Below are 22,232 nucleotides of genomic sequence, written 5' to 3'. Positions count from 1 at the left end.
TTGCTTTGTGTTTGTGACAGACCATAGTAACAGCGATGAGCACCCTGGCACCGCCAGTGCAGTTGGCATGCCCACAGAACCAGTACCGGATTGAATACATCCTCAACCTCGTCAGCCAAAAGGACTTTGAGTTTCCATCTGTGAGTAGAACAATATCAGACAACACACACAAACACAAACACAAACTTACCTTGAGTTTGGAAAAAAAAAAAGTTTTTGCAGTCTTAGCCTTGTTTTTATTTTTGTAGTTTTATCATGTGGCACGCAGTGTCAACTTCAATTAGAACTACCATGTACTTAAATTTTGACCTACCACACACAGAGTAGTTGTTTATGTGTGTAGTTTTTAGGGTTGTACCCAACTCAGGATTATGCCACTTGCTGTTCAATATGAATATTGGACTATTCGTTCCTTTTGCCATAAAGATTTTGAGAGTTTGAACAGGGTTCAGTGGGAAGTTCAGTGTAACAGTGACCTTCATGTAATAGTAAACAAGCTAACTGAGCTAACGACAGAGTGGAAATGTGCAACATAATTTTTTGCCGACACAAAGCATCAAACAAAAGCCAGAGACTGTACCATTTTAAGTTGCGGTGAGCTGTAAATTCACCACTTCTAAGCATAAAGGAGAAGATAAGATAACATTATTTTGGAGCCTTATGGTGCAAAGCCTCTCCTTCTACACAGGCAGCTGCATTGTGTCTGCAGCTGCCTGTGTAGAAGAGCAGTATGAAAGTGAAGAGCAACTCTGCAGCTAAATCTGGGGGCCAAATTGTCCCCACAAGTACACTGCATACCATACTCAGTCGACTTAGGGGTCGACAGCAGTTTTGGTTGGGGATCTCTGACTGGTTATTTGAATGCCCGACTTTCAAGGGGCAGCCCTAGTAGTTTTGCAATAAATTGGAAGATTTGACAAAGCAATTCAGGTGCCCTTCCCCTTGTTTGTACCCCAAAAGTTGGGCTAGATGGCTGAGTTAAAATAAAGCTGTGGCCAACATGATACATTTGCAACAGGTGCAGGTGTCCTCAGGTGTGTGTGTGTGTGTGTGTGTGTGTGTGTGTGTGTGTGTGTGTGTGTGTGTGTGTGTGTGTGTATGTATATGATAGTAGGTAACATCCCAGGTGATAATCAGGTGTCAGTCCCTTGACACAGGTAGCAAACACTGAGGTTTACTAATGACCTGATGGGTAACGTCTGTGTGAGTTTAGTATTCTCAGTGGGACATTGCCATTTACTAATTGTCCGAGCCAAGAGACTAAACCTCGAGGTCTGGGAGTCTAACTGTTTATTCACAGCCACCTGTGGAACCACGCTTAATTCACTTTTCAGTTCACGGAGTCTCATGTGTGAACAGAGGCTGTAGTTCATTTTCTAGTGATTTGAATTCATTTCCTTTAAACATCCTGCCACCATAGTGCTCGGTATATGTTGTCCTTGAGGCATCTGTACTCCTGTCTGTCTTATCAAATTACAGTTCATGGTAACATCTTCAAAATTACACCACAGATTTTCCTATATGCAGGACATGATTGAATATTGGAGCAACTTGACGCATACATTTGCTTGTTAATTATGAAAAAAGGTTTCCCTGGAAAATGCTACAGTTTCTTAAACAACTACATCGGTGTTTTTGAATGTTGAGCACATTTATCGCAAACTGTATATACATCAACTTGCTGAATCTTGAAACATGCTTGAAAAAGGCTAACTGTGACATTAACCAGAATTGATCTCATACAACATTGTTCAAACTTCAAATCTCATGGTGTCTGAATGCAGATGGAAGTGTGGATTAATTTGAACAGTCGGCACTTGCTTGAGGGAAACTAGAGACTTTAGAACTGCAGCTGAGCAGAATTACTTTCACAACCTCTGGTGGTTGGTTTGTTTTTGAAAAACACTTTAATCTGTGCTTGAACTACATTTCCACACTGTGAGCATGTTGATTTCTTTTAAAACTGTTCATATTGTTAGGAAATGATTTTCATATCAGTCCAATATGAATGGAAACAATGGCCGCATGAAATGTCACATTTGCTTGCTGCTAATTAATGCATTAATTGGGGTAACAACTCAATTAGTGCAACTGCATGTGTTTAATGTACAGTTGTGATAATGGAGGAACATCAGCAGCTAAAGCACCTTTTTGTTCTTTCCATACAGTCATAGATGATGACCTTCACCAAACAGGGTCAGCTGTCCCACCAAAAGTAACGCTCACACATTAAACCTGCTGAAGTGTCAATGAGCAAGACACTTGCTGCTTCTCAGCTCCAGTGGTTCTGTTTAAAAAGCTGATGCTACACACCAAACTCCTTATGGGGACTGATAGTGTCACATCTCATATTTGAGGATTCAGGTTTTCCTGTAATGTAATGAGAGAAGAACAGCAGGCTGTAAAAGAGGGAGAGGAAGCTAGGAGGGAAAGCATTACATCAAGAGAGGAAGAGCGAATAAATCGCAAGCGCTCTGTTTATAAACACATGATGAGTTTGCTGTCTTGGAAAACTGCAGTGTGAAAGGATGTTTTTTACATGTAAATGACGATGCAGCTGACAAGATTTCTCTCACTACCAAGTCATTGACATTACAATGAAGACACATTTTCCAGGTTGAGAGGTAGTTTGAAGCTACTGAAGCAAATACAGCGACATATTAGAGCGTTTGTCCATTGTTGGAAAACCCACACAAGGACAATGAAGTCACAAAACATATGTAGACCTAGCTATGATGTTTCCGCGTGTTCCCGTCCAGTATAACACACGACCTCGCAAGTTTTCAAACTAAAAAGGCTCAATAATGTTTTCAAAGGTCTTCATTTTAGGGGTTCGGAAACGCCAGAGTAGTGTGGACACTACGCGCACTGTAAATGTAGCAAAAGTTTTGCTTTTAAAACAAAAAGGTATTAGTGTGCATGTAGCCTTTGTCATACTGTTGTTTAAATAAAACAAAACATGAATACATCACCTCAGGCTGTGGGGAATTATAACAATCATTTTTACTGATATGGCAATGAATCAGTTAATCAGGAAAATAATCAGAAGATTAATCAAGAATGAAAATAATGGCCAGTTGCAGTTCAGCGAATACAGTTCAACAAATGGGTTTTAGTTCACAAGCAACCCATATCAGCTTAACAACCTATTTGGTAATGAAAATGAGGGCAAATGTTAAATTGTTAGATAAACTGTGCGTTGTAAAAACCTGTTGGATATTTCACCTACTCTCTGGGTTCATCTTTGACATACAAAATGTCCACAGACATACACACATAAATACACGTAGTTTTACATGAAAGTGGATGGTAATACTTCACTTCACTTCATTTATGATAAGAAATACAGAAAGAGATGGAGTTGAGAAAATTCTTTAAGAAAAGTGCATAAAAAGTTAATTATGAGGGATGCTGATCCATTTGATACATTTCAGGTAGAGGGCAGCACATGTATGTTCAACTCAAGTGACCATCTTCACCAGATACAGTGATTTATTCATTTATGTGTTTGCATGGTGGCACCAGCGCTCTAATCCTGAGTGATTTGCAGCAAGTGAGCAGACAGCAAAATAATGTCTTACTCAGCAACACTTCATTAAGACACATCAGCTGTTACAAGAATCAAATCTGTGAGTTTTCCTCTGTGGGATGCTCTCTTTAACCACTAACTCACCCTGCTGCCCCAGGAATTCTACTCATGCTGAGCTGTTGGGAAGCAATTATTTGTTTACGGTTGCTGTTTGGCTTTACTTGTTTGGTTGGTTGACTTGTTTATGACGAGCACAGCATAGTTTCCAAGTTATAAAACAGGATGGCGAAAGTGTATTCTGCTTTTCAATCGGTTGATACCAGGCGTGTGTGTGTGTGTGTGTGTGTGTGTGTGTAAGGGACTGTGACATTGCTAATTTACCTTGTCATTTATGCTTTACTAACCATTGGATAACTTCCTACTAATCATTACATAAAGCTAATTGATCTATTACATTATGAATGTATATAATTGAAAGAGTGTGTGTGTGTGTGTGTGTGTGTGTGTGTGTGTGTGTGTGTGTGTGTGTGTGTGTGTGTGTGTGTGCATGCTTGTGTGCGCATGCTTGTGTGCAAGTGTAAGAGTGAGACAAACAGGCGTCCATGTATTCCCACTCTGGAACAAGGAAGTAGCCTGTGTTTGACCTGAATAAGGACAATTCATGGACACATCAACCACAAGGTTCCTGTTAATTCATTTAAACAGCCCCACACATACAAAACACACGGCTGAGTCACTCTTGTTAGCCTGTACTTTATCTGTACCCGTATCCTCATATCAACATACCTGATACTTGCCACAACCTGTGATTATCAAATAATCTACTGATCTACAATCATTAAAAAACACAGAAAAAGCAGCAAAGCCTCATGATTTAAAAAAAAACTAGGAAATGGTTTGCCATTCTGTTGTTTCAGACTAAACCTTGAATAAGGTAGGGTAATATGTGATGTGTTATTGAAGGGTAAGATTCTTTGTTCTTCTCATTTCTCGCATACCTCCAGAGTAAACGGATAATCAAAAAAGTGTGAAAATTCTTGATGATGTGAAGTAAAGCAAAACTATATTAAAAAATTGTTTAAAAACACTCACACACTTTTTCAGAAGCCTGTAATCCAAGTCTCATTTATCCAGTTGTATGCTCAGTACTTCATCTTTTCGCTAAACCTCATTATTTAAAACACTTGCACAAACGAGTAGCACGCCTAGGTAAGTGCATTTAAACTCTGCTTGTGCCTTCCATTGAGTTACACAGGTGCACTACTCATCTGTGTGTAAGACTGTTTATGTGGAAGTGTTTAGAATAGTAAGGTTTTGGTGAAGATGCATGCATTTGGGAAGTACTGAGCATACAACTGGATAAATGAGACTTGGATTATACTGTATGAGCTGTAAGAGAGTTTGTAAACAAATATTTTGATATAGTGTTGCTTTTTTAAACATGGCCCCTTATGATTTTAATTCGTCAAGAATTTCTGTTGTTTTTGGATTCTTTGTTCACCGTGAGGTATGAGAGAGGAACGAAGAATTCACGGTAGCACAGGGTGAGTATTTTATATACAGATGGTCATTTTGTGGGTGAATTATACCTTTACGACAATGTTCTTGTACTGCTGCTCATGTTTAGACTGTACACAAACATTGATGTCCAAATTAACGAAAAAAACCCCACAGTTTTATAGAAAAAACACTAAAATTAATGTAAATTTCAAAAAGTACCCAGATTTTAAAGGTTGCTTTAAATATATTTAAAGCATACAAGAACTCGAACTTTTGAACTTTTTTTTGAGGAGTTTTGATATAGAGTTCCACTTTATTGTACTTGCGTACTCTGAAAAGCTGCTGTTGGTAAATGTGGCACATGCATACATAAGTATGTTGTTTGAGGTTTTCATGCAATATACCAGCTCACATGCTCAACCTGGATCACTGTTTTTAGCAGCTTACCAACATCTGTGAAATGAAATGTACAGAGGACACCTGTTGTTCATTCAGTACAAAGAATGCAAGAAGAATAGAAATGGTTAACCCATGCTCTGTCCCAGCATGTGAACAAGTCCGTCTATAGTGCCTGTCAGTGTATAGTGAGGTGTTTCTCTCCCTTCACCACTATTTACTTTTAAAGACATGTACACAGGCATTGCCTAGGCACAACGGACACTGCATGTGGTGTCAACAAAAACGCTGAGTGCCCAGTGCCCTCAGACAGACGTCGCAGACAGCACAGTACCCTGTCCTCCTTTCTGTCTTGTAGCTGTCATATTTGGTGTAGATGTAGATGCAGTGAACAATACAGAATGTCTCCTGCTTGTAGGAACACTTTCCTTTTTTGAATCAGGAGATCAACTCTTGGCTGACCTGTGTCATCAAGTAGAGGTTGCAGAATTTTATGCTTAAAAACAGTATGTAATCAAACATTGTCTTGAGATTAAACTGATTAAACTGATTGAATGCTTTTGACCAGTGCATCAGATGTTGGCTTGTGTGCATTATCCTACTGAGCAGCAAGACTGAATATGTCACTCCTCTGTGAGTCTGACAGTTTCTACCTCCTGTCATTCATGTATTTCTGTTTCCTCCTCAGGAGTTTTACGACCATGCGAAGACACTGTGGCAGGATGAGGGGGTCCGGGCGTGCTACGAAAGATCCAATGAGTACCAGCTAATCGACTGTGCACAATAGTAAGTTATCATCTGCCAGCTATGTGGTGACATGATCTCTGAACTGAAGCACCAGTTCATCAGGTGCACCTGCACAATTTCATGGAATACAGCACAACATATTTTTAAAGCTTGAATATTTCTGTGTCAGAAAGCTGTTGACTTAACTCTAGTCATTTTTAGGATTGAGTTGGTGGTTATGTAATGTTGGATTTAGGGTGGCAGTTAATAAGTATTTTCTGAGTTAGTGGATTTATTGTTTTGTCTTTGTACTTAGTTGCATTTTTTTTTAGTCTGTTTTGGTTCACACTGCCAGATTACAAGTGAACCAGGGCAGGCAAAGTCACACAGGCCTGGGACATCCTGGTGGTTCTGTGATGTCAGAGTACTTGCATGCCAGGAAGCAACAGAGCCGCTACCACTGCTCAGTTTCGTGTACACAGTGTGGAGACAAAGAGAAACCATTACAGCTGAGGGGAGTCACACCAGCCTTCCAGTCCCTGTTACTTTTTCTGAACATGGTAGACTTAATGTCAGTTAAAGACACATAGGCTGTGTTTTCCATTCACATGAATCGTCTTGCTGTTACATGTCAGCATCAAATTGTGTCCTTATGTTAGTAAACTGTGCATTTTAGGGTAATTTAAGTGGATTATTCACTGTGTTTTAAAGAAAAAGGCAAATGAGCGCAGGGTTTCCCCGGGGAAACTGCTCAGTTGAGGTGAGGTAAAAGCTGCCTGGTGATTATCAAATTGATTTCAGTCTAGTGTGATGGATTGATGGGTTGTCTCTACTTAAACACAGATTTTCTTCCTTACATACATTGCAACGTGTTGCTCTGATTCATTACTGTGAAGCAATTGTAGAAAGTGATCTACTAATGAGACAGATTGATTAAATTTCAGGCGAGGTGGTGTGCATCTAGTATAAGCAGTGCTGAAAATCATATTTTACCGTCCCTGAACTATTTGCTATTGCTGTTACTTGTTAATGTCGATGTGACTCTCTTCTCTTGTGTAAACAAATTACAGGAGAACTCATTGTATAGATTGATTGGAATACCGCAAATATTCCTGATGTTAACTTTGGACAGCTTTACAGTAATGGGTTGTGTATCTCACCAGATGAATTCATGTACAGTCATAAAGGTGCTATAGGATTTGGCTCTTCAGTAACATCTAGTGGCAGCTGCAGGGCACCACCACAAGCTTTGTGCCCTGTGGTTAATTTCAGAGATGTGACTTAAGCCTCTGTGTACACATGTTGTTACAATGTTATTTTACACTAGAATACAGTGAAACTCAATTAAGGTCAGATTCACTGGAGAACTTCCTTGTATTTGCTTCCTGTATAAACTGACAGATACTAAATCAGTGCAGATATAGCACCAACATCAGCAACATCTTTGCATGTCCAACCAGTATTTTACTCCAGGTCAGTTTGCATCAGTTCTCAGTGGAACTATGGAGAACTAATAGCAAACACTTAGCTGAGCACATTTGTTAAATTATTGAGGCAACATAGGACTCACCGACCGTGATCTTAAACAGTTGTAAATCTCAGACAGCTGTTGTGTCTCTGTTATGTGCAAGAGACACTCATTTTTGTCTGTACTGATGCACATTAAGTCAGACACAGTTTCAAATATGTGTAGTTGACAGTATGATGTGTCCTGTAATCATCTTGCCCTACACTCTTAGACTTCTTTCTTATTCCCTAAGCATCTTTAACCCTATACAGTCTCCAAAGCATAATCTTTTCTATGTCACATCTATATGAAACATAAGTATTTGTTTGAGGATGGCACAAGGGCATCTTAAATGTGTTTTGTAACAGCTCAGTTGAGCGTCCAGTTATCATCTTCAAAGCAAAGGCAGGTAAAAACACAGAAGATAAAAATAATAGTGAAATAGTTTTCATGTAACAGCAGCAGTTTATAGTGTTTGGGAGCAAACATGGCCGAGGCTGAGTCATCTACAGATCAGAGGATGGTTTAAGGAGGAGAAGGGGTGAGGTGTGAGGAGGAGACCATCACTGCTCAGCTGTGGACTATGAGCCTGTAGCCTGAACTGATTTTGAAAAAGTAAATGACTCTTGGGGAATCTTAAATGCATTTAATTTAGCACTTTAGGCTCGTTTGTTGTTTCTGAAAGTTATCACAAGGAGAAACTCTCCCCCCTGTTTCTTCCTCAGGTGGTTGAGATGGTACAGTCCAGTCTTCTGTTCCCTCCCTCCTCTCACTCACACATCCAGCATAAAACCACAACCTCATCCTGCTCTTGCTTTCCTTCTGTCTTCTGTCTTCCTTTTTCTCCATCTCCATCTGTCTGTCTGTGTTCTTTCTGGACCCAGTCCAGCCGCACTAGATTGGGAGCTGATAGACTATTAATAGCGCCTGTGGTTGGGTCTCCATGGTAACCGTGCTGGAGGCCAGGGCGCTGGGGAGCTATTTTTGAAATCTGCTCTGTAATGTCAGACAGGCGCTACTACGCTTTCATTCTCTGTCCTCCTCTCCTTCTGTGTTGTCCCCCTTTTCACGTTCACTCTCACGTGCACTCTCATCTCTCCTTTTCATGTGTGCCTCCCTTCAGCTGTTTTTTTTTTTTTTTTTTGTATGTCCATCTCTCTGTCCTCGAGTTTGTCTTTATTTTTTAAGAATACACAGGTAGATCCTCATACTGTTGTGCGACGAGAAGTTTGATTCCCTTACTGTTGGTTCACCTGTGATGCTAAAAGTAATCTAGTTTTGTGCCTGTTTTGTAGTGGATGATGTTAGCTAACATGTCAGACCTAGCAAGTTCATAACATAATGAAACTGTTTAAACTTCAAAACCCACAAGTTATGTTATTGAAATTACACCTTTACATGATAAGATAGCAATACACTGTTCACATCAAGATTGTTTTGATCAGTCTGACCAGTCTTTCATATTTTTGGGACACAAAGTGTTTTACCCCCCAGGTGAAACCCCCCTTACAGTGTTTACTATCAATCTTAGCTGTGTCAGTACAGTTAGCAGCGTCATTGCGGCTAATGTTAGTGGTGTTAACATAGTTAAGGATGCTAAAGACGTCCTGCAGCTCAAAATGAAACTGCTTACTCACCGGGGCTATATGGGGGGAGGTCAGAGGGTGGCCACCATTTGTCTGCAGCAACACCATCCTGACACTGCTGAATCACAGAATGAGCAGTGCCACAAGCTAGCTCCCACCAGACCTAGGTAGTGCACAGTGCAGAGCATTCAAGGCTAACGTTAGCTAACCAGTGGAGGCAAAATTGGTAACACAGATAGCCAGCTGTCTGTCAGCAAAGCCAACATGAAGAAGAAAACATTAAAAGGGAAGACATTTATAAAAAGGCTGGGGTTTTGACTGTTTTCAAGCTTTGTCTGTGTCAACCACTGGGCACAGTGTTGATTATGAATCAGTCACAGCATACTGTAGCAATCCACAAGCGTTGTATAATCCACCATCCTTGGACATTGCTGATCACTTATGTGTCACATTGATAAATCATCATCAGTTCAGAAAAAGTTTGAAAGCGAGGATGATTGTGTCAGACTGAAAGATTCCCAGAAAATACCTCCACATTATATCGTGTCATTTCCAGGAACTTTAAAACCATGGCAGATGTTGCAGGTGGCCTATCTTCTCCAACTCAATAACTGCATATCAATTTGAAAAATGCAGCATTAAATGAATAATAGTGCCATACACTAAAGGCCCGTTTCCACCGCAGAAACTTCGGGGTAATTTTACGGGGCCGGGGTCGTTGGTGCGTGTCTCCACCGCAGGAACAACCCCCGAAGGACAGAGTTCCGGAACTTTTACGGGGGCTAAACAAGTCCCTGCCTCGGAGTAGGTACTCAGAACGGCCCCGAAAGACTCCTGGCTGGGGCTTGGGATTTACTTGGTGCTGATTGGATATACTCAAGGAGGGATGTGATGTCAACAGAAAGCAACAAAATAGCCGGCATTTTTAAAACTCAACAGACGAGGGTTAGCTCATTCATATAGCTTCCGCCGCCATGTAAAAAAACTCACTAAATGGCCCGTGAAAAAAATATTTTTTCCAGCGGATATCTTAGTTACAACATGATTGAGCTAGCAAAGCAGTTTTGTGTTGCTATGTGTGGTATTTATTCAGTTTTGGAAATCACGATGTCTAGAAAGCATCAGTGGCTGCCGCTGACAGGGACAGCTAACAGCAGCAAAGGTAACATCAGGACGTCATCTGTTAAAAGCCTCCCGTTGTCGGATACGACATGAAACTACTCCAGTTAGCTCAATCATGTTGTAACTAAGACATCCGCTGGAAAAAATATTTTTTTCACGGGCCATTTAGTGAGTTATTACAGACACCGCTAAGGGCTAACAGCGTCCCTAATCGCCCCAGTAAATGGTCGCACAACGATTACGTCACATCCAGAGCCCGTAACTTTACAGGAACCTTCCTCGTAATTCGCTCTCTCAGTGGAGACACGGTGGTTGAGAGGGCCGAGCGAGAGGACGTTCATGTAGTAGTTCCTGCTCCCGAGATAGTACCAGGAACTTCTTGGGGCCTTAAGTTTGCTTGTGTAGGGCAGCTGGATTTCTTCTTGTGCATGACAGAACTGAGGCTTAAAAAGTGCAATATTTACACAAGTGAATAAAACTTGATTGAGTCTGGGATTTTTGAACACGTAGGACCCCTTCTTTTTTGTTGTTCTGATCACTTGTAGATGTGTTTATTTCCTTTTGGCACATGCTGAAGCATTTTGACATATTGGATGAGCACTTAAGTGTTTTTTCTGGCTACTGAATGAGCAGGGGTGATGCCTCTGTCTGCTGTAAAGGTCACCTAACCGCAATATCATTCATGTTGGTGTCAGTAGGAAGTTTCAGTCACGTCAAAATGATGTGTTAAAGGCCATGATGTCCGAAGATGTACAATAATAACTTATTTGTACAATAATTTTGCCCTCTGTACAGTCAATAGTGCTATAATGTACGATAATTTCACTATTTTGTGATGGTTGTGGCTGATTCATTTTAATTAATTTGCCGACATGATCAGCACAGCGACATATGAATCCTGTGTCTGTGTTTACTCATCTCTTCTCATATGACCTCTTTCCAGTAAATCATGCTAGCTGTAGGCTATGACAAACATCACAAGAGTTTGTTTTTTTCAAAGTTAATTAACAATCCAATAATATTCACTACAAATGCCAGTACAAAGAGTATTCGGGGGAAGAATGAAGTAATCACAAAAAAACAAGCAGAAATAGAATTGTACAGTGTAAAAAGAGAAGAGAAGAAAAGTCAGCTCTGTCATGTTTGGATTTAAAACTGTTCTTTTAGGTTTTTTATACTGATTGTTATCTGTACAAGTCTTCAACAATGAAACCACAGTCTGATCAGTAATATTATCCCTATAACAGTGTTCTTACCTATCATTTTTTTCTTGTCTCTTTTCAGCTTTCTAGACAAGATTGACATTGTGAAACAGAGTGACTACACTCCAACAGATCAGGTGGGTGAGTCTCTGCCACCATGAAGTGTATTTACCTACACTTCATTATGCGTTCTTCTCCCACGGAGGTATTTCAAGAGGAAGTGGGTTTGAAAGTGAGGTCTTTATCAGTCTTTAATAAGCGGCCTATTACTGTTTGGCTTCCCAAATAACTCTTACTCAAATTTAATAGTGCACACTCATGTTGGAGAATAAAAAGAAGCAGTGTTGGAGCTGGATCTTGATCTAACTTTAGTGCTTTTGTTTTCAGTTGATTTGTTTTGTAGAGCAATGTAGCTTATTTACGCTGTTATTTTACTTTTAAATTTAATATGATTTTTCAAACCATCAAAGATAAGTGTTGTTGTCTTTTTACCAAAGTTGCCCTTTGAAAGCCCAGAAATGGGGGCAGAAAATAAAAGCATCTCCTGTCCCAGTTTCTCCAAGTTTTTCACCCTGATCTAGAAAATAAGTCCAGGACACAGGAGAAGAGTGTAAAGCTTGCTCCAGATCTTCAGTGTAATCTTTCATAAGAGATATCTTTATGATCTTAGGAACCTTTTTTTATCATTTCTGTTCTTTTTTTTCTCTTTTTCTTTTTTTTCTCTTTTTTTTCCCCAGGATTTGCTGCGGTGCAGAGTTCTGACTTCAGGAATCTTTGAGACAAGATTCCAGGTGGACAAAGTTAATTTCCAGTAAGTAAAAACCTAAAGAAAGGGCAGTGCTGTACTAAACTGAGTCAGAGCTTCAGTATTTACCATGTACAATGACTCAGGATATTAACAACGGCAAATCTAAGATGTACCGTTTCTCCACATGATGGCAGTATTTCAGTGGTGTCTCTTGTTTGATTTACACAGTATGTTTGATGTTGGCGGTCAAAGAGACGAACGTCGGAAATGGATTCAATGCTTTAACGGTAACTTGTATTTATTTCTGCTTCCTCTCACTTCACTCAGCTCCTGTCTTTCTCTCTCACTGTGTCTGATTTATCTCTGTCCCTCTGTTGTCCTCAGATGTAACGGCCATCATCTTTGTAGTGGCCAGTAGCAGTTACAACATGGTGATCAGAGAGGACAATCAGACCAACCGTTTACAGGAGGCCCTCAACCTCTTCAAGAACATCTGGAACAACAGGTGAAGAGACAGACACTGGATCTGTCTGCGTGTTGTTTTTTGTCACTCTGTAGAAGTAAAGATGGTGGGAAAAATGGCTTTCTGAAAGTGTGTTTACACAGATTCCCAGTTCCAAAATGACATCTGTAGACTGCAAATCGGAAAGCACTCTCTGAACATCAATTTAAGTTTTTTTTGTAACTGCAGACAGATGATGGTTATCGATCAAGCCCAGTGTCGAGGCTGGGAAACTTTATAAACCGGCCTGCTTTTTTCTCTTGAATGTTTGCATAACCAAGTGCAGGGGTTCCCTAGCAACAAACACAGCATAACACAAATCAAGGGTAGATCACGTACTTTATTTACAAGTTCCAGCGGCGTGTAAGCAAATAAAAGTTGCAGAACGGCGGAAAATTACCAAGATCTTTGGCAGCGTCTCACATCACAGCTGACATGGTGGTCACTTGAGTTTAATGCCTCAGTTAAAACGTGTTTATCCCAGCACTGAACCCAGACATTCAAAACGTATTCCACCTTTTGTGTTGCAGGTTTTAGTTGTGGAAGTATGCTAAGCTGGAAACAGAACAAGTTTGTGCAATTGGGGATCCATGCAGACACACTTTGGGATAATGACTATTTTCTTGGAAGAATCTATACTTTTAAGCCCCTTTCCCACTGCACAAAAAAACACTTGCTGAAATCTGGCTTTTCTATGTAAAGGGAAAGGTTACAATCAGCAGTCACACCAGGGTCAAAAGACTCTGCAATAGTCACAAGTATTTAACAGCTCTGGCTCCAATCAGCCAAAAATTGTTCCAAATTAGTCTGCCCCGAGTTTGAAAGAGAGACTCACTGGCCTCCATGTTGCTTTCTACTGTTTACTAACCTGCTTTCCAGCCTGTCTGTGACGTAGAACGTAGATGTAGAATGAGTAAAAAATAAACAAAAAAGAAAGACATGCTCGTCTGCTGCAGAGCCGTGTACACAGGAGTGGAAAAGGGGTATTAATGTCACCCACTGACCCCCTGTTTTTATTTATTTGATCAAATCCAAGCAGTGTGTGTTCTTTTTGTGTCTCTCTTCACATTCAGACAGTTTGACAGTTTAGTATATAACACTGATTCGTGGTGTTTTGCTCTCTCCAGGTGGCTGCGGACCATTTCTGTCATCTTGTTCCTAAATAAACAGGACCTGCTGGCCGAGAAGGTGTTGGCAGGGAAGTCCAAAATTGAGGAATACTTTCCTGAATTTGCTCGTTACACCACACCTGATGATGGTGAGTAGTTCTACCACAGTTGTAGCCACTTCCAGACACTTTTGACCTCATACCACCTGTAACTAAAACAAGAAAGGTGTGATTGTATTTGAGTAGTTCACCAAAAATAAACTCTCAGCAACACTGTCCATGTTAGTAGCTGTACAAATATGGGTGGCCTTTTTAGATTTTTTTTTTAAATATCTCCTGTGGAAACTGCTTCTTTATTTCAGAAAATCATCTGATTATTAGAGCTCTTAAAGATCTAATTATTGTTTGTAAAGTAGGGTGATCGGACTCCCCAAACTGCCTCAAAGAATCCCAGCTGGAAACTGGTCTCTGAAAAATACCAAGATGTCCCAGTTTTTCACCACCTGTGCCAAATATGTCCCAGTTTTTAAAAATTCACTTGCATGTCACTATAAAAGTTCCCTGAGCATGCAGAAACATCCCTATGCCACCACTGAGATACACCCAAACACAGTGATAGTTCTGCTTTTTAAAGTCATGGTTTTCTTCCCCTATCATTGAAACAGCTGTGAAAATACCTGCACAAACTCTTGACATGCTATTCCTCCAAAATCTGGATCTGTGAATGATGGTGCATTTAGCATTTTTGGCCACAAGAGGTCATCCTTGATCCTTGAGGTCGTTCTGTTCACTCACACTTTGTCACAACTAGAAAATGACTCACTTACTCATGTTGTTACATAATTACTCAGGTAACATTTGCTTACTAATAAATGCCCACAAAAAAGTCAGTTTCCATCCTGGTTGTTGTTGTTGTTGTTGTTGTTGTTGTTTGAACCATCAGTGTTTGAGTAGTCCCTGCCTGAAAGATGGCATGTTGTAAGAAATGTGGTTTCATTAGTCTCTCTCTCATATTTCAGCGACACCAGAGCCTGGAGAAGATCCACGTGTCACAAGGGCAAAGTACTTCATAAGAGATGAATTCCTGGTAAGTGCTATAGGCATAGGGTTGCTGTTGTACTTTGTAACATGCAAAGTTAAAAGTCTGGTCATAGTCTGTATTGTTCTTATTTTTAACAAATCATACAACCAACACCAACAATAACCTGATCCCATTAACAAGTGTTGTCTGATCATTTTTCCACATACACTGACCTGCTGCTGTAAATACTCACTGGAGCACCAAATGTGTATCAGTCCGCAGCTGAAAATAGTCCCTGACAACTTCACCATTTGCTCCTGTTTTGAGTTATGTCAGCCTCCAAACCCATTGGCTAGCAGTCTGATGAAGATAAACAGGCTCTCCACAGTCCCCACAGAATTATGGAATTAGTAAAGATCATTGAAAGTTTTGGAAAAGTCATGGAATTTCACAGTCACATTTCCAGGCCTGGAAAAGTCATGAAGTTGCTACAAATCATTTAAGGTTTTAGAAAAGTCATGTACTACTTTTGTGGGTAGTACTAGTGACATTGTTAAAGTAATCTGTGAATCGGTGAATAACCTCTCACATGATGTAGCACAATTTATGATTTATTTTCTGTAGCGGGCGACGTAACATAGCTTGAATATTCATCAATGTGTGACGTTTTGTTTACCATAAGAAATGTTTCTTCATTTTCTCCCCACGTTCTGTCTCTCTTTTAATGTATACTTCAAAAAAATAAGAGGAACAGCACTCCAAACAACAATCCAATATGTATTGTTTACCAGAGTACACTGAAGAAGGGCCAGACCCGAAATGTCTGTGTGGCAAAATAAAAATTTGATAAACTTGGAGAGCTGTTCCTCTCATCTTTTTGAATTTTACACTTTATTTGGAATTTAGCACCCAGTTTTTTGTTTCTGTGAGTTGAGCGCATTCTCTCCTATTTTTGTATCTCTTTTAATATATACCAGCTAACTGAAATTATATTTGAATAGTTTGAATCTGATGTTTCTGATATGTTAAAAAAAATCACCAGGCAAGTTTAACAAGAAAAAATATATATATTACGGGTCATGTCGGTGAAGATTCTCAGTCACCCAAGTCATGGTAATCGTAAGTGCTATAATATAGGCAACTGGACTTGTTTGCGTTTCTTGAAGCAATTGGAAACATCTTCAAGAAACTCAAGCAAGTCCGTTTTTGTAGCTAATAATGTGTGGGAGCCCTGGATAAAGCCTCAGGGGCAGTTTGGCTAGTTTCTAAAAACAGATATCTAAATATGAATGCAGATATATTTTTAAGCTGACATGTTGTCAGATGATAGCAGATGGGGTCAGAGAATCATTTTGGCCAGTGCATACACCTCGCCACACCGACTGTTTCCTTCAAACATGATTGCAACAAGCTGCATGGATAATGGAGTAGACTAAGAAGCAATTCTGCTCCTCTCGCTTTTCTCATCACATGTAGAGCTAATCTTTTGTCTCTGTCTTGTCTGCGTGTGGGTATGTGTCTGCTCGTCTAGCAGTTATATTCAGCTATTACTAAAATAATATAAAAAATAAATAGGCCAAATGCTGAAACTGTCACGGCAGATCACTGCTGCAGCGATAGTTTTGCTTGCTGGAAAGCAGAGGGAGCGGCCACAAAGCTCCATGGCTGGCTTCAGGGTGCTTCTGCCTCCTGCCTGAAGTTGAGCTTGACAGCTCTACCAAGCTCCGTTATGGACTTTGGAGCTCCACCTCGTGTCTAAATCCGGCATTCTCACCAAAATGTGCGCTCTCAAACCAAAATTTGGCACGGATTTATTTAATATGAATTAGTACTCTTAGTTATTAGCTAAATATGGCATAAGCAGTAGTGTGTTTGTGCCCTGTTTATTTGCTTTACATAGACTCTCATTTAAAAATAAGAGTGAGACTGTTGCCAAAGAAAACCTCAACAGTTCGTTGCAGAGGACAAACTTAGTGAAATAGTTTCTCACTTCTTCCTTTCTCCGTCTACAGAGGATCAGCACAGCAAGCGGGGACGGCAGGCACTACTGTTACCCCCACTTCACCTGCGCCGTCGACACGGAAAACATCCGCCGTGTCTTCAACGACTGTCGAGACATCATCCAGCGGATGCACCTGCGGCAGTATGAGCTGTTGTGATGGGAGAAGAAAAGTGTTCGGCCAAAACCACATTGGACTATGAAAAACATCCCTGAAGTCTCTGAACTCCCCTCTTCCACAGAAGTGTGTGAGCTCTTGAGAAGGAACAGGGGCCAAAATGCACGCACACAGACACACATGAACACACACACACACACACACACACACTTACAGTAAACAGACCCTAAACCCAGAACTTCCCCTGATGCAAACTCCCAACCTGCAGTAGACAGAGCTATTTTGATGGAAGGGTTTTATGGCTATCACAAAAATGGACTCCAATCTCCACTTTCGGCCATACTCCCAGCTCCACATCATATATCATCCCCATACACGTTACGCTCACCCTCCTAGAGACTCTGAGTGGCCCAGTCTGGACTGTATTTCCTGCAGTGAGGAGGGTTTGAACCGTTCAGATTGTGAGATTTCCCTCTTGTTGAGGTCGGGATGAAAACTGAGCGAGCTACTACTTCAGTGCAACTGGGAAAGAGATAACTGTTGAATTACTGCAAATAGAGAACAAACATGTTGCAACAGATCAGCTGAACACTGTATCTAACAAAAAAAGGCACTGTGCTCAGGACAAACCGTGTATACCAATCCTTCCTATCACTTACACACATCCATGAATCCAACCACAGGATCTGCTTGCACACAGAAACGTATCACACCTGCTTTTTACTGGACTGCATAACCGGGTTGGATCCGGAAACACACTGATCTGCTAACAAGTGGCAGGCTGGTTGAGCTGTCAGCTGATTTTTCCGGCACAGTGCTTTGAGATTAAACAGACTGCGCACCCCAGCCCCGAGGAGCAGCGTTAGCACAGACTAAACGGACCAGGGGTGTGTTGTGATAAGTCAGGCCGCAGGGGGGCGGAGACTCGCTTAAAAAGGACAGAGCTGACTCCGATGTGAATTTCTCTGATGGAGTCATGTTTGACAGAGACGACGATGACAGCCCCTCGACTTCTCCACACTTGACTTGCCTTGTTGGTGTCGGAGAAAAAAATGCGAGGAGGATACATTGAGTTTAAAACAAAAAGAAACAAAAAAAAAGCCAACTTTTATGGAACTTAACTAAACGGAGGGCAAAAAGCATCCTTCTACAGTACCATATAAGTTAAAGAGAACTCTCATCTTGTCATGATTGACCCTGTTTTACTGTCTCCACAGCTGTTTTTGTCTGTGTGGACTTTTGTGCCATTGTGCCCTGTGCGCTCTCTTTCTTTATCTTTACTCTCTCTGTCTCTGTCACTCTTGCCTTTTTTTTCCCCACCCCTGTTCTTTCTCCTCTGATGCTTTTTCTCTCCACCTTGACATTTCTTCCCTCACTCCCATCTGCACTTTTACCTCCCTGGCAACAGAATATAAAATATAATACTCCTGGAATATAAAAAGATGACAACAACAAACAGGACACTAATGTTTTTTGTTTTTTGTTTTTTTTTTTTTTAAATCCATGGTCAAACAGCCTGCTCGCACCTCCCTGCCATTCCTCCCTCTGTCACTCCTCCTCCCTCCCTGACCTCTTGCTCCTTTGTACGTCTGTCTTTACATTACTGCTGAACTATTATTCTTGTACAGACTGTAAAATGTATTATTTTGTACAACTTTATTGAAAAAAAATAACTTTTAGAAGATCCCTGTGCCTTGATCACGACTGTACGTGTGTAATGAGCTAAAGTGGGTGTCATACTGCGCTGTATAGCTTGGCCAATCCCCTCCTAACTCCCAGCCTCCTTTGCCACTTTCTTCTCTGTCTCTTTCTTTATCCCTCTCTCTATCTCTCACTATCATTCTCTCTTCACTGTCTCCTGTCTCTCCTCGGGGATGGAGGACAACCATTTGTAGCTTTTGTAGTTTTATTTCTCTCCCCTATCCTCCCCATTCTCTCTTTATGATTTAAATGTCTATTTTTGAATCCATATACCCCAAAAAGATAAATATATGAAATGTATATGGGTTTTAAAAAAAAGTATTTTATTAGAATCAAATGAACCTTGACAAATTGTACACTTGATAGTGTGCGTATTGCTATAACTTAAATCCTTTCAACTGAAGTTGTGTTCAGGTTTCTTTTGTTTTCCCCCATTGACATCTGCAAAGGACATTTCAAGGGTTAAAGCATCGCTTGTTTCTACACAAATCTTATTCTTTTGCTTAAAAAAAGGCCAAAAAAAGACAAAAAAAGAAATTAATTTCCGTTTATTTTCTGATAAGGGAGGGGGGTCCTCCTTCCCAGCCTTGCACAGCAGAGGCGGCCTGTACAGTATTAGCATCTCTCTCATTTCAGTGCCCTAGTCTTCATTTAATGTGTACATCAAATATGGGTCTCTACTTTCTGAACAGAAGCTCTAAGAAATAAAGGTTTGTTTTTTTTTTTTTGGTGCAGACAGCAACAGGTCTGTCATTACACATATAAACTCACAGACACAGGCACCACTGCTCTTTACTTTATCACATAAGGTGCATTTTTGCAGTCTTATCTCTCAGCTTTCATCACAAGAACGGTTGTTGTAAATCCATGCCACAGGAAATGAAGTTTCCTGCTCGTTTACCAGTCATTTCCTCTGTAGATACACACAGCCTGTATTTATTGGGATGGCGGTGAAGATTGTAAAGTCAGTCTCTGACAGGAGGGCCTCTGGTTTAGAAGCTCAGCAATGTGGAAATTCAGGTCGACTGTTTTATGACAAAAGTCCCCTATTTGCCTTAAAGGTGTCCTGTAGTTTGCTCCTCAAAGAGTCCCAGAAGGGAAAATTCATGTTGTTGTTTTTTAATGTTTTGGCTGTGTTGCCATGACCACGGTCAGAAATGAAACTGTTTAAAGATCAATTTCAGCCCAGATTTTAGCAGTTAGTCACTCAGCTCCTGTGACAAGTGTTAACTCCACACTACTAAACACACACAGCGAGTTAATCCCATAGTTCACTCAACTAAAATTAGCTTCTCATCTTTTTAAAATCTCCAATACAAGACAAAACTTTGTGCCCAAGATGCTCAATAATCATAGTGGATATACTCAAGTCTCTTATCTCAGACTTTCTCTAAAAGCCCAAGTGTTTTATAGCCATACAGTGAATTTACAAATACAGCATTTACCTTATTAAAATGTTTATATAATGCTTTTGAGGTGTGACATGATTGCTGTGCAACCAATAGAGTGGGGGCCACTTGAGCTTAATCAACAGGAGCTAATTCACTCTGTTGGGGGCTGACCAGCATCAGTGAGAATAGCTGCTAGTCCCTACCTTACAGTCATTTTAAGAAGGTCAGTATGAGGGGATCAAAGGCAGCAGTATTTCCCCAAGAATGGAAATAAAGTCGTTTGTAAAAGTAAGTTTAAAGTTAATAAAGGTAAATTGTGACCTGGAAGTAAAATCACAGCACGGTAACCAGTCATACATAACATATGTGTGTATTTAATGTAAGTAAATGTAAACCCTAGCATACTATTTGCTGAACAATGGAGGGATTACAAAAAGAAAACATTACGGGCTGTAAAGAGAAATATATCACAACAATGTGTATGTGGTTTTAGGGTTTACCAGGAATCTCTGTATTTCAGTGAGGAATGCTGTGCCTGGAAAAGACACTTAACACACATGTTCAGGAAAAGGACAATAGTAGTTTGATTCTGGGAATTATGGGATTAATCATGAATCATGTTTTCTGTGTAGGAGTCTGAACAGTGGAAACTGATTCACAAACTGCACCTTGGTAGACTCCTGACTCAGCTCTTAAATGATTCATGTGAGGCCTTGAGATTGTTAGCCCGTCTCTAACACTGAATCTTCGCTCATATTTGTTTGGTTTTTTAATTTTAATTTTTTAATGGCTGTAACAAGACTCAACAGGACCTGACCCCTGCACTGAAGAGCATCAACCTGGATCCTAATAAGTGCTGCAGTGTGAGTCTGTATCTAATTGACCTCTGACCACTGTATTTGCCATGACGATGAGAACGCTTTGTGTTAATGTTACAAGAACATTAAGGATAAAACACTTACAAAGCCAAGCTAGTGTAAACATCAATAGCAGGGCCGTAGCTGCCGTTGAGGACGCTGAAGTTATGTCTTCTAATATTGAGGGGCTATTATTAAAAACTTGCACATAGTGGATATTTTGTACGCTGATTTCAGGCTCAAAGCCTTTACTACTTTTAGGGCAACAAAAAAATATGTAAAGGTTTTAGCATGGAACTACTGTTATATAGTGCTGCAGGAATAAGTCCTAAGAACCCAGAAACGAGTTAGCATGTTAGCACTCTTAGCACCCAGTGGGTTTTTCGTTAGATGCCTTAAATAAGGTCTGTGGTTAACACAAGCTTAAGAGACTTTCACCTTTTGTTCTACAACATATAATACATTCGTAAATACCCCACTTGTGAAGCTTTTATGTGTCTTAAAAAAGGCAGTTGCAAACAGGTGACTAAAAATGAGACGACAGAGCGTCATCATGCTGAACACGGCTTTACAGCGTTGTGCTGGCGATGTTAGTTCATTCATGTTCCATGTTAGGTCGTGCAACTGTGGTTTATTTATAGCCTAACTAGTTTTTTATTTCTCATGATTGCATTTACGCATCTACAATCATAAAAGTTGTGGTAATTTGTGAAGATAATCCTGCTGAACAAAACATGTAAGGGTCATAAATGTTTGTTAGCCACAGAGCTAATTTTCTGCAGTAATTCAAAATCCAATGTGAAAGTCCTTTTGGCTTTTTAACACTAACTTCCAGGTCGGCCTACAAAAAAACCCATCCTCCACACGGCACACTATTCCTGACCATGTTGAGAAGGCTTTGCGACTACATGTCATGTTGGGAACATAGACTGTAAAAGTAATGAATGTAGCCATCGTGACATCACCCATTGTGGACTCCCATTGTGAAGCCCTGAGTTCAGCTTGTCGGCCGTTACTGTCTTGATGTTTTGGAGCCAGAAGTGACTACATCTGGACAAGAGGCTTTCTACTGTGGAGGAGCGAGGGATGGATCTGACTGAGGAGCTGAGTACACTATTAGCAGACAGCCTGTCACTTATGCATGACTTAAAGCCTCAAAAAATATAAACAGGTGAGTCAAATGAAAATTCATCCCCGTAGAGTTGTCATGAATGGGAAA

General features: G+C 40.4%; 1 protein-coding gene across 1 annotated transcript in view; it reads left to right on the top strand.

Moving 5' to 3' along the window:
• Positions 1–18,561, top strand: part of gnas (GNAS complex locus) — a 35,819-nt gene extending 17,258 nt beyond the window's left edge. The window contains exons 4-12 of the mRNA XM_049581591.1: positions 21–140; positions 6,114–6,211; positions 11,651–11,705; positions 12,306–12,379; positions 12,545–12,603; positions 12,701–12,821; positions 13,946–14,076; positions 14,946–15,013; positions 16,960–18,561. Of these exons, the coding sequence (XP_049437548.1) occupies positions 21–140; positions 6,114–6,211; positions 11,651–11,705; positions 12,306–12,379; positions 12,545–12,603; positions 12,701–12,821; positions 13,946–14,076; positions 14,946–15,013; positions 16,960–17,106 (873 nt within the window). The 3' untranslated portion in view covers positions 17,107–18,561. The remainder of the gene's footprint in view (positions 1–20; positions 141–6,113; positions 6,212–11,650; positions 11,706–12,305; positions 12,380–12,544; positions 12,604–12,700; positions 12,822–13,945; positions 14,077–14,945; positions 15,014–16,959) is intronic.
• Positions 18,562–22,232: the final 3,671 nt, after the last annotated feature.

This window comes from Epinephelus fuscoguttatus, linkage group LG7 (genome assembly GCF_011397635.1).
Source record: "Epinephelus fuscoguttatus linkage group LG7, E.fuscoguttatus.final_Chr_v1".
NCBI lineage: Eukaryota > Metazoa > Chordata > Actinopteri > Perciformes > Serranidae > Epinephelus > Epinephelus fuscoguttatus.
This window is presented reverse-complemented; position numbering and strand designations above follow the sequence as displayed.